Source organism: Styela clava, chromosome 15 (genome assembly GCF_964204865.1).
Source record: "Styela clava chromosome 15, kaStyClav1.hap1.2, whole genome shotgun sequence".
Taxonomy (NCBI): domain Eukaryota; kingdom Metazoa; phylum Chordata; class Ascidiacea; order Stolidobranchia; family Styelidae; genus Styela; species Styela clava.
Genome location: NC_135264.1, coordinates 14,346,510 through 14,360,889, shown reverse-complemented (window position 1 = coordinate 14,360,889; position 14,380 = coordinate 14,346,510). Strand labels below are relative to the sequence as shown.

At 32.6% G+C, this 14,380-nt stretch overlaps 1 protein-coding gene across 1 annotated transcript in view; it reads right to left on the bottom strand.

Moving 5' to 3' along the window:
• Window positions 1-12,186, bottom strand: part of LOC120333631 (uncharacterized) — a 48,288-nt gene extending 36,102 nt beyond the window's left edge. The window contains exons 1-2 of the mRNA XM_039400969.2: window positions 11,989-12,186; window positions 11,413-11,544 (exon numbers count right to left, since the gene is read on the bottom strand). Of these exons, the coding sequence (XP_039256903.2) occupies window positions 11,413-11,544; window positions 11,989-12,078 (222 nt within the window). The 5' untranslated portion in view covers window positions 12,079-12,186. The remainder of the gene's footprint in view (window positions 1-11,412; window positions 11,545-11,988) is intronic.
• Between the last annotated feature and the right edge of the window lie 2,194 nt (window positions 12,187-14,380).

Here is a 14,380-nt window from a genome sequence, read left to right as displayed (position 1 = left end):
TAAAATACTAAAGACGTTAGTTCGACTTGTGATTACGGCACTCTAAAATATCATAACTTATGAAGATAGACATTTTAATATCGTTCCAATCGTTTTGCGTGAGTTGGAACGGATCATCCACGCAAGCATGTGCGTAAAACCGAGCGTGCGTAACGAACGTACCTACGTAATGATAGTATCAAGTACCATTATGTGACTTGAAAAATATTTAATACATTTCCAACATTATGTTACGCGATGGCCTATTTTTCAATTAGAATTGCGAATATTTCATTGCCAGGTTATGAAATGTATTATCATAAATATGAAAGATGAATACTCCGGGAAGGTTGTCTAAATATCACCAACACGACAAATGGAAGAACGAATTCATTCTAAGCTGTTATTTATTAAATGCAAATTTTGTTGAAAGGTAAACCTGGGTAGTTGTGCGATAACAACCCTACCCTTTATACCGTGACTCATATAATCACAATTTAAATACAGCCTATCATCTCGAAGACTGGCTGATGAAACCAATAATTTATAAATAACACAGCTAAATACTAAATTTTATGAAGAAGCACCGCTATATTTTTCGGTATTTTTTGTACCTGTCTCGGTAGATAGTGTCATAAAAGATGACATTAAATCTCTAAGTATATTTGATTATCACAGCAATTTCTAGGTTAAGAAAATGTCACCCGCCCTTTTTAGTCAAACACAGCTGTGTTGCGATGAGGAAATTGAAAAAACATTTAGACAAAGAAAAATCCCACAGGACAGACAAAGAGTAACTACTGAAAAGCGGAATAATAGAGAGTATACCGAATTTACATTTGTAATATTGATGGATTATGAGCGATATGCTTTATTTTAATGATCGAAACGGTTCTATCTTGTTATTTTTTCACCACTAAAATGTACATTAACATATATATAGTATTGAATAAATTCCTTCTGATATGGATACATTTTTATACACCCAAATATTTTTTTATATTGGAAATTTTTTTGAACAGGTTAAAAACAGTTTACACCCAAACTGGCGATATTTTTGCGGGTTTTGTGTTTTCAAAAAACGATGACGGTACTACCCGTTCCTGTTTCGGTATTACAGCCTGGGTTACTTTCTCCCTATTAGTCAACAACATAGGCAAATTGTTTTTAGGTGGAGTAAACAAATGTTGAATACTCCCACGCTATTAACCAAAGAGTGCTTAATGTGGCAAAATGCACTTTAAGAGGTGCAGAAAATTAATCACATTTATTGGTATAAAGAAGTGGCTGTGGCTCCCTTTTGCGATGGCTCATCGGTTTAAGGAGTTGGACTTTTACTAAATTACCACTGGGTGGAGTCGCCAAACAAACCACTACATGGCACGCATTGATCCGGGGATAAGAGATATCTGCCCGTATGCGGGACCGGCCCGCATGACGTCACACATCTATTCATTTGTCCAGCCAAACCAACACACTTAACCACAAGGGACCTATGGGAGGAGCCGATCGAAGCCGCGGTTTTCCTGGGCCTTCAAGCACAGACGGACGAAGGGTGTTAACGACGACAACAACAACACACAATGTGAGTGCTTTTTTAAAAGTCTGTCCTCTCGTGTGGTGAATTTCAAAAAAAATTTGGGGGAAGAAAAACATTACCGAATTCTCAATCAACGAGAAGTACGAAAAGGCAGAAACAGGACTAGAGCGTGGGTGGATGACAATTCCGTCGTCTTCAATATTTCGCCATTTGTTTTGTGCGTCATTATTACCTCATAAACCACATTGGAGCTAATTTTATCCTATTGTTACATAAGAAAGGAGTGATAAAATACAGAAGTATCAGAATCGTAAAATCTCTTTCGTCTGAGAAAACGTTACAAGAAAAGGAGAAATGATATATTGACAAAAAGGAAAAATATATCGACAAAAATCGCTTCGAAGTGAGCACATAACATTCTCAATAGCGTAACTAGAGAATGTTCATATTTGTTGAAAACTAAGACAAAAACATTCCATGGACATTGGTAAAAGATATATACTGAACAGTTCAAACCCTTTGAATATCTGTGGCGAAATTTATATCAAAAATTTTTATTTTTGAATTCCGACCTGACCTGAATTCCTTTGAGTACCTACAAGGAAATTATTTATTTCTGGCATTTTTAGGTTGGTGCTCCCGAAGTATGCAAACCAAGATGGCGGACATCGGAACGTAACATGGGTAACAGGTTAGGGTTAGGCGATAATTTTTTTCCAATTTTCCTTATTTTAGTCCTATTATCAGTTCGAAGACTAGCCAAGAGCCTCCCGTAGTATTTATACCTAAAATTATGGCCTAACCTAACCTAGTACACATAGTACATTCCGATGTCCGCCATCTTGGTTCGCATACTTCGGGAGCCCCTTTAGGTTATTCATAGCCATTATTATTACCGAAATTAACCCAAATTGAGATAGCAAAAATACAGAATAAATAAAATCGCCAGGTTTTCGCAAGCTCGTCAATATTGAACGTTACGGATTCGCACACTATTGAAAAAGCAGTAACATAAAATTTAAATTTAATGTAATTCGAATAAAAAGTGGGGCGCTATTGCTCGATAACCATTGTCGTTTTTTTTTCGAGTCTACGGTAGAATGCCATTTTTAGGTTATTTTACATTCTGCCTAACGAAAGTGTATTTTCAGTCTGATGAAGAAAACATAGTATACTGAATGCAATCTGTGTGAATTTAAACAGCTACCAAGCAAGAATGCTATTGACAATTCAAACATTTCGCCATACGAAAATACAAATGGTGGAAATCTATTCAAAGCGATAGGACCATTCAGCAATTTGACAATTTAGCAATGACGTCCATTCCAATTGAGTTCCTTATAAGGGATAAATATCCGATTTCATAATTTTGTGCATTTTCTGCGAATATTCAACCGCTAATTATTACAACATAATTATTTGATTATGACGAAACAATGAGTTGACCAAATTCCTTTTATAGGACAGGACACGTGATACCACGCATATGGGTATAAATACCTCTCCATATGTCCATGAGAGCTTGATATAATAGCAGTAGGCCATTACCTACAAAGCGCTTCGCTATTATAAGAGTCTATTCATTAAACACAATAAAGACTTGAAAATTCCAGTTATTTTAACACATTTTAATGCTCTCGCGGATGCAATACAAAAGTGATTCAAATGAAAATGGTAATTTAGTAATTTTGGGAAATGCTTGAATAAGTAGATTTCGATTTTGAATGACAACATAGCAAAATTGGCAAATCGCTGCACGAAATATAAATTTAGAAATGTTATGATGGCGGATTGGCTGTCTGCAAATATAACACCACAATGTGAAAACTGTGTTTCGATTGCATCAAAAACAAAATAGCAATGCTCAAATATATGGAGACGAAAATGACTAATATTCCTAACGCCGCGCACTGCCATATGCTAGAAAAACCGTAACGAATGTCAGACGAAATCTTGTAAAGTCCGATACCAAATTCTCAAGTATGGAGTCCAATTCGGCATCTCTACCGGGAATATAAATTCGAGACTTCCTAATGTTCCCAGTCGGTCCAAACAGAAAATAATTTTCGCGCCAAAATCGGAAATCTTGGCCTATGATGGTGGTGGTAGGGGTCGATTTTTAGTCCGGATTCGAGACGATCGTGTCAATCCGGAATCAGTAATTGGAAGATTGAATTTAGACTCTTTACCGGGAGTATAAACTCTAGACTCCAAACTTTCGTCGACCCAAACAGATAGGAACTTTCCCGCCAAAATCGGAATTCTTGGTGTATACTGGTGGTGGCAGGTTTTTATCCCAGATTCGAGACTATTGTATCAATCCGGAATCAGCAGTTAGAGTTTCGAATAGGTATTGCGAATCCGGTGCTGACGAATGATATTTGCAAACGACAAATGTACAAAGTCGTAAATAATAATTTTAGTTGTCTTAAATATTGTCCACGACGAAATAAAAAATGATGATAAGAACAGACAAGGTTGAGAATAAAACGCTCATTAAAAATCCGACAGATACAGAAAGGGAGTTTAAATTACACGACCAAAATCGTGGTTCTAAATTTATTCCTATCCAGCTGTGAAATAATAAATATTATGACTTTGGCTTAACTGTGACAAACAATCCATTATCGGAAAATAATAATGTTATGTCTAGGCTAAGCCTTTTATAAACAATATTTACGATGAATGGTCATCGTGCGTCCATTTGTCCGTGATAAATGACCGAAATAATATGACCGGAACGATTCATCAAAATTAAACTAATGAAGGGAGGTTATTATGGAAATGTGATTGTAATGAAGAATTGCTTTTATTATAATATTAACAGAAATATATGTTCCTTTGACATTAATTCAACATTTTACAAAATGCCCGATGAACCAAATACGTGATACAAGAACATGGCAACTTTTACATCAATCCTCTAATGCTAATCCAACATAACATATTAGCATAAAGCAGGGGTGTGCAATCTGCGCTCGCGGGCAGAATACGCAATACAAGAGAAAGCTGTGCGGTCCAAGTAGAAGTGCCAATTTCGAATGATGTGCGGCCTGTTTTATTTTTTAATTTTAGTCCAATGCCTTACAATGCCTTGACAGCTAGCTTGTGTGACGTCATAAAATGTCATAATGTCATAAAATCAATAACCAAAATTTTTGTTACTAACAGTTGAAATGACTATTGAATTTAATAGCAAAATTTTTGTGCCTGCATCTACCAGAAAGCCTTATGTTAAATATAAGTGCTGTCCGCGGTTTCACCCACTCATTTGTATCTGGCCCTGGTGTATTAAAGGTTGCCCGCCCCAGTCATAGGGAATAAAAAATGGAAATCCTATTGCCCTCCTAAATACTAGATAACGACTTTTTGCTTCAATGCTTCCATTTCGGAAAGTTTTTAATCTTTATGAACACCATGCATTCATTTTGCATTCGAGTAATCTTGAACGTATCACTATTTGACAAAAACTCAGGACATTGCTCATGCTAAGCATATTTAGTTATTGTTGACCATGGAAATGACACAAAAATCCAAAAACTCAAAGATTGGAAATTGAAATTATAGTAAACCCTGTCAAGTATACCAATCCTTAAAAAAATATACCTAAGACATGGCAAATTTCAAGACTAGGCCGCGTTTAGACGATTAAAATTCCAAATGAAATTAATTGCAATTGCGAAACTGCACGATTTTTGGAATAGGCTATTTAACACTACGTCATCAACTAAACCATCTTTAAAACAAATACAAAACTGCATATTAAATTAAACTAAAAGTGTTTTCTCACATGCATGCTAAAATAATAAAATTGATTAAAGTAATTATATGGAAAGTTTTGAAATCTCTAATTCTCCTAGAATTTGGTCATGATGATGAAAAGTTATTCTCATAGATATAAGTAAATTAGACATAATAAAATAAAATTTGAGAACAACAATTATTTAACAAAGACTGCAAAGGTAGATAAAAAGGTCAGTAGTTAGGAGGTACATACTACTCAAATTAAGTAAAAACTGTCCAGAAATGATTAGGCAATTTCTGGATATATTAAAAAATAATTAGAAATTTTATAATGAGCTCCAACAAGTGAAAATATTCTATTGTTGTCAAACATCATTACAAATTATTTATGAATGAAAATTACACATTGCCAAATATTACTTTTTTCAATTGTCATAATTTTCCAGGAAATCGATTATGTAATAATTCATTGTCATTTCATAATGAATTGCTTCAGGATTATTTATGACACCATAATATACAAATTATGAGATTTTTTATTAAGCAACATTTAGATTATTGAAAATAATGCAAAAAATTGGAAATTATTGCAAAAAATACAGATGAAAACACATTAAGAACAAATGTGGTATGGTCTGACAATTTTAGGGGTGAATCACAAAATTTTTCGATAAATATTTACTTGATCAAAGTTATTGAAAACTGGGTAATGAGATCTCAAATTCATATTATTCAAATACTTAAATAACAAACTCCATTTACAAATCTCAAAATAGACTGCAAGGCATTGCCAAGATCAATACAGTACATTAATAACGTCTGAAAGTTTTTGCTACATCATACACCACCAAGTACGGAACAAGGATAAAATTAGTCGTTTAGTGCAAGTTATCTATGTTTCAAGCATGTTAAAATATACAATTTTTTTTATCTGGTAGGACTTTAGTGCCAAAATGACCGAAACAGTGAATTTCTCACAAAAAAATCTAAACATATCAATATACATTTGTGTCAAAAATTTTGTGCTGAAAATATTTCAAATATTATTATTCCATAATAAGGATACTCTGTAGTTCTACAGTGTGTAATACATATAAACATGGTGACTTATACAGGAATGTATTTAGCTTGTATAAAATATATTTTTAAATTTCATATTTTGAGATCGAATGAATAACTTTTGTATTTTGGATAACTATACTACGGGTCTACAATACGAGAGTCGAACTGGCATGACAAATGATACAGAAATTACTCATTGGAACTTCACATTAAAATTGAATATCAAAATATATGGCATGTGTTTTTTTATAAATATTAGAATTTTGATAAATTTGTTTATTTCAGACAATTTTCATCCAAATAATACCAGTGATAAACATTCATAAATGATAAATATATTCACTTTTTCATTATTTTGAGTTTTTGACTGCAAGAATTATTTACCGGTATATATGCGTCCTTCCAAATTTTCTCCTCACTGTGACAAAGGGCCCTTCAGCCACCAATAATATTTCAATTTGGCGCCGCCAAAATCATGGTAATAAATCAAACCATATGATTCTTTAACCCTGTACTGGTCATCTCAACATTGAAGAAATGGAAATTTCCAATGGCGAGGATACTTCTGAATACATATTGAACAACGTCGAGACGATTTTGGTCCTTCCAAATGATAGTAGCTTCTAACAAATCATTAAATATCAGTGTCTGCTTGCATAAGGCCTTGTTCAGAGGGAAATTATAATAGTCCCTGCTAAGAGACATTATTTGGGCCGAACTAACATTAAGAAAAGTACCATAATTAGAAGCATAAAATATAAGCATTTAGATATCACGTACCCTACATAACGCTACTGCAGAACTAATTTCACAATTCAACGTGTATATGTTGAAATACTAATCAAATCATATAAAACACGATAAGCGAATTTGTTTTGTGTATGTTGGCAAACAGGTTAATCCAAATGAAGCATAGAAAACAGGAAGAATCAAACTAATACGAGGAAATGTTCAAACGAAGCAAAATGTTAATTCACCAATAACAGGGAGGTGAACAAGTTTAAAGTAAGGAGAAATATATTTCTATATCAATGAAGCTCAAACCCACAAAGTTATTTTAAAATTATCATAAATAGCCTAGCTTGAATGCGAGAGATCAACTCATGGCTTTCCCCACAAATTTTTGTAGTCTGAATATGATAACCTATTAACCTTAACATGTTTATGAGATTACGGGACACAGAATACCAGTGTTTATGTTAACTCTAAAGCATAACCAGCTTGAACCTATGAAACCACTTTTGAATGATTTTTCCTCACAACTTTAGATTTTGTAGACTTCATAATGAGGTTAAAATTCTCATAAGATTACTGAACTACAAAAACCATTTTGTTTATGTTAATCGGTGTCTTCTTATCTTTTTGTGGATAAGTAGATGATTAGGTTATAAATAACAATTATTTTGACACGCAAGATTGCCATCAAAGCATATACATTTTCTTACGAAAAAACCCAACACATAACATAACCCAGGTTAATAATACATCGGGCATGCTATGTAATGCCAAATTTGAGAGGTCAAAATCAGAAAAAAATAGAAATCACCTATGAAATATGATACAAAGTATCAAGTTCATCTGTTGTATTAAATTTCTGTTTCGTTTTTAAGAGAATTTAAATTTTAAATTTTTATCGTAAAAAAGTAAAACAATAACAAAGATAGGTTGAGCACCAATGACTCGTGGAATGACTATATGGAATTATTTCACTTCTCTCTCAATTAAAGTTAATGTAACCATACAATTCAAAGTGATTTAATCAACAATTTGAACCAAAGTGGCCTCCGTTGGATGAAATGTACACCTTGATGCTAGTGCGCACTCTTTCAATAAATTTGACATAAAAATACTAGTCTTCGGCCTCTAGAAACACCACATAAAACAATTCAGAATCAATTTTGTCCAAAATTATTAAATAAGGAATAGTCTGAACAAGTCAATTTCAGCATTTGAGAAAATCATATTTACAGAAAGTTTGGGTCATGTTCCATAGGATATTTGAAAAATGAAACGTGATGGCTTTCTAGCAGCACCAACCTACTTGAAGTGTCCGAAATTTGAAATCGATAAAACTATTAGAACAGGAGAAAAGAAATTTTTTTTAACAACAACTACAAAAACGAGATATATACACTTGATGTCCAATAAAATTTTATTTTACACAATGCTTAGTTTGTTATTGCCATATAATTTGCAAGGTAATTTAGCACTTGTCAGTTATAATGTAACCATTATCATATATCAAGCTATTATAGAGTCATAAATGTGTCAAAAAAACTCAATTATCAACTGATATAGTTTATGATAAAGTTATTCTGTAAAGATGTTTCTTACTCTGTGTTTTAATATTTCATTTGTAGCCTATTGACCATTGTATTTTTTATTTTTAAATTCAATTTTAAATTGTCAAATTCTCCAATTGTATTCACACATGATCATCAACGTAGGAATTCCAATATTGCCAAACCAAATTGAATGAAATTTTAAATTTTTGATCAGTAATTTCATATTTGATTCATATATCCTGAATAAATTCATAGCGTGACAAAATATCATAAAATATCTCAAAATTTTACTAATTTCTCTCAAATATTATGAGTTTCAAATTTGTTTGTGATTAAAAGTAGAATCGAAAGGATGTGTAAGTCATGATTTGAATACTCTATAGCCAGTCGAGATAGAAAAATATCAACAAAAACAGAGTCAGTGCAAAACTAAATGATTATCTAAGCTCAATCTTTTAAACTCATGAAATATGTATTATATTCACAAAAGAGTGGAAAATATTCAAATACATTGAATATGCATTAGTAGTTTTATACAGTGAAAAATAACTCTAAAGACTAAAATAAATGGTCATTTGATTCAGAAACCATCAGATTAATAGCGTATATTACGATAACCGTATATAGTTTAAGTCTTGTTCAAAAATGAAATTTTGGCAATTCTTGGAGTTTGTGCATACCATCTGTATTAGGGTTATATGCACAGTCTGTAGAGCAGGTTTGCGATCCACATTTAGGTCAATTCCTTTTTGTACAAACAAAGGAGCTATCAATTCATGAAATTAGTTCAAGAGTTCTTATATACACTTAAACAAATATACTTATCAAAGTTTACATTGATCGAGATCTGGACTCGGTACACGCATAGTTCAATTTTACAATGACATCACTTTAGGCTGGATCTTGTCTAAGGGTTCAAAGTTTGGTTTTATACTATGCAAAAAGGTTGCACAAAGATAGATAGCTAAATGGAGACAAGGCACTGAACGGATGAAAAATCTTTTAAAATTTGGCTAGTTCATACATACTCTTCTGCTTATGGAATGGACAAATAATGGCGATACAGGATAAACAGGACTTCCTGAAAACAGTATCTCTATTATCCATACATATCTTTATCAGTGATTTCTTGTACAGGGCCTCGATTGGAGCGAAAGTTCGGCATGGCGGATAAAAAAACAAAATGAAAATTAACAGAATTTGAAAAGTATGTGTATTATACTACAAATTCAGATGAATCTATCACTCCTTTTTTTTATGAAGTTTAACAATGTCTGTTGTTTGGTTTTGCATACTAGCCTATATGATGTGGTCTTCTGAAAAAATTCTCAATGCAGCCCTTTGCAAAAAAAGATTTTCAGAATGCAGCCCTTGCAAAAAAAACTCAGCCTAATACTGATTTCTGCTCTCCATCCCACTTCCCCCCCCACAAATTAAAAAAAAAAAAATTTGAGATAAATATATTGTTACCGATTTTACTCTGTAGAGTTTACTGCATTTTGCAGTGAATTTAAAATTATGTGAAACTATGATTATATTGATAAAAGATTTACTGTACCGGTAATAACAATTATAAAATAACAAAACTTTCAAATATTAAAATCCCTGGTCTGGGAGTCTATTATTCCAACCAATGTAACTTGATAGTATACTAATTTGATAAACATGATGAAAACGAAAAACAGAGCGATGTAATGTGATAAAGCTATTGTAGCAAATATAAATTATGCACGACAAATTTGTACATGGATTTCACACATCATTAGCAAATCAATATATTTTAAACCACGGACTTAAGTCTAGTTCAATATCACAACATTCATGTCTGACAATGTGGCTGTATATCTAGTACTGATTGATGGAATTATATAGGAAATGTCTCACTATATTTTGGTCTGAATTTGGCGCTATTTTTGTTTGCCTACTTTACACCAAGTTGTGTGAAGGGACAAAAAACCTATGAGCAGGGGGTATATTCACTTGGCTAAAATAGACAGTCCGGAACTCGTAATAAAACTAAAATGACGAAAAATTGGGTTAAAGTCATGGCCTAACCCTAACCTGGTACGGAAGAATCTATATTTTTGTTTACTTACTACATGTAATTTACTTTTATATTGATTTTAAAGTATATCCGTTGCTACAGCAACATTCAAAAATAAAACAAAAAACTTTCCAAATTATCCTAGACTGGAATAAGTCTAATATTTATACACGATCAAGTATGATAAATAGATAAAATCTGCCAAAGACACATGGTTTATGGTTGGTCTTGGTAAAAAATTCCACGCAGTAATATCATTATAATGTAACTTCAAGAAGACGTCCCTTGGGCTAATAAATACTTTCGGGCCCCTGTAATTAAATCTTAAATAATGAGCTTAGCAATAGCAAATTGCTTGGAATGTTTACGAGACTGAAGTGCATATATTTCATTGCTGCAATGATTTGTATCATTATTGCACAAGCAATATTTTATAAACGAGTTGTAAATTTAATGAGAAAAGAGCAAAGTTTCATATACATTTGCTATATTTTACTACAATGCTATATGCAATAATATATTTCAATATAATTTACAAAAATATAGACTTCATGTCCAAAAAAAAAAGGTTTTCTACAGTAATTCAAATTAAAAAAAAAGGGAAATATGAGAACATAGTGATATCTTGTTAAAACAAACATTTTAACAATTACATCATGATTTAAATATATCAGTATTTTTGTGAAAAAATAGACAAAAGATTTTGATTCCATACATACAGAATCAACATGGGTTCTGGCTCTCCTACACAAACTCACCAATACAATGATGACAACGAGAGAAGCAAGCGGGAGAAAAATCATCAAAAAGTAGGAAGGAGAATCGTCATCAGTAGAATCTTCGTCAAGATCTTTGAGAAATTTATCATCATCAATGATGTCATCCGATTCCTGGGAAGAAAAAAATTAAAATAAGAGAAAAATCATTTTGATGTGTAGGAGATAGCATTTTTTCGAAAAATGCCAATGGGGCAGTACTTGAAGTAGATTTTATCCAATGATTTCTGGAGGCATAAATATTCATCTCAGAAATCAGGATCTAAGATAGACTGCGGCCTATGCTGCTACCTATACTTGAAACACCATATGTGCGTATATGGAAGTAACTAATTTTGTTTGCCTACTTTACATCAAGTTGTGTAAATGGACTGAAACCTATGGTAAGGGGTGTATCCACTTGGCTTACACCGACAGTCCCCGAATTAGTAACAGGACTTAAAAAAGGAAAATCGGAATAGAATTGTGCCCTAACTCTAAGCTGGTACACACACTACTTGAGTACCCTATGAGTTATGGTTAATAATAACCAAGAAATGAAAACAAGCACACACTTACGAAAAATTTGATTCCCTTAGGAAGAGATTTCATCTCAGGGATACTAACAAAAGTATTGTTCATTTCCAACTCTGCATTCACTTCACCCATGATTAATTGCACTTGTTCAAAGCAGATATAAAAAATATTAATGGCGTCAAGTATGTCAAGCTAGCTTACATGATATTTAACTTTTAATTTAAGCTGAATAAAATGAGAAATGATAAATTGAATTTATCATTTATCAAAAACTGTATTCTATAACAGTATAATGAAAATGAAACATGGTTTTTTAAATATACAGAATAGGAGGATTGCTTTGATTTGTTATTCTATTTCTGTATTTACACAATCATTATGATTGAAAGTTTAGTTTGGTATGATTATAGCCAGGGGGTCGTCAATATTTTCAATTTGTTTTTTGAAATGCAATTTCACGGCATTTGCAGTGAGACATAAATTCCTATGTCTATCCAACACACCATTTTGCTTTATTCTCAAACAAAAGTAGTGAAAACGCCTGGCTTACTTACTATCAATAATACCTATGGCTGTATGGTGGTTATTTTCGTAAATCGAAATATTCCAAATAATTCTTAAAATCAATATTTTGACATACTGGATATAAATAATTCCAAATGAATTTATTTATTTTATTCACTCTGGACACTATTTCCTGCAAAAGGCATTGAGTAAGCTTGTACATCGCTAAGACTAAGAACTATGAAATAAGATAGATAAAACAATTTATTTTGAAGTTCAACATGCAGACATGGTTGCATAGTACAAAATGCTATACAAACTGTACAAATGGTGTAATACAGCAATCGGTCATTCAAATTCTGACCCAACCATAACTTTAATCACACAGGCAGACAGGAGAATGACCAAACTAAACTGCCGCCAGTACAGCAGTATGCGGTAAAACTCGTCACTGTATTAATATATGAACATACCTCACATCTTATAACATTTTAACGGCTTGAAATTTCACCCAAACACCAAATTCTTACGGGTTTTTTCATAGAAATAAATACCTCTGACTCAGACTATCTGCAGACCTAACTGCGCCAATGGAGTTGGATTGCGAAGTAAACATTAGAAATGAAAACAGCGCGTTTTGACAAAAAAGTGGTGTAACGAGTCAAAAATCCGGATCTCAACAAGCTCCTCACGCTATCCATATTTGGGCTTAGTGACAGGAAAAATAGAAAATTGTGCTATTTCAACATCCATTTAATCATATTACAAAATAAACTATCACTTTTTCTATATTTAATCAAATTTCCAAATATATTTCAACATACAAAAATATCAGAACATTCAAAACTCCCTACACAGTTTTGACTGACAATACATGACCACCTCAAGCATGACATAATATTAAAAATTTACACGATACGTCATGATCGGTTCAAAACACCGACATAAGTGAGAATTTCTCCTTACGTATGTTATGAACCAAGATGTAAAGAATTTATCCTTTAGAAATTTTTCGTCAACAAAGTAGCGGCACACCTATTAGACGCCACCTTTACACTACGTATGCGTCATAGCTTTTTGTAGATGTGCACAACAAATCCTTTTACATACATTTCGAGAAATTGCGCAAAGTAAGAACTAAAGTCTAATTAAAAACACAAAGAAACATATATAAAGTATATTTCTGTATTAATCTGTACTTCCGCGATGGAATTAACGTTTTTGAACACGTATCACTTCTTCTTGGCAATACCTTCCATTTTATATTCTGTACGTTTCTAACCTGAGGTTTTGTTTGCTCCCCTGATTTCATATTCAATTTTTATTTATTTGTTTTTATCAATCATTTTATTGCCAGTTATGCTAAAGTTATTATCACATGTGCAAAAAGGCTATCAGGTAGCTCGTTTTTCCGTCTTCCTTTTTTTCCGTGCACTTTCGCGTGTTTTAGCATTTCATAAGCAGACTTAACTACGGAACCAGCCCCTTTCTTAGCTTTAGAACGTTATGTCCTATACATATATATACAGTGATGAGCTGGAAAAATCGTAACAACCGGAACGCACCTAATTCCCAAAAATGTAATATATTCACAACACGACGCGGAGGTTTATAGAACTGCGAAGAAATTACATGAAATATGTTTGTGTAAAATTATAAGAGTATTCATAGCAATTCAATACAAATCTTATTATTAGAAAGATATATAATGAATTTTCATAGGGTCAATGGTCGGGGAAACACCTTTTACACTTTACTGTTGTACTAATTATTTGAGTGATGTGACGTAAAAAGACTTACGAATTATGACGTAACAAAACATAAATGAATAACTAAGTTAACCAGAGAGACTAGACTTTTTGTACAACAATTTTATTTCAATAACAGGAACGCAAATGCAGTAAAATGTCCAACAACCGGAACGCCGTTG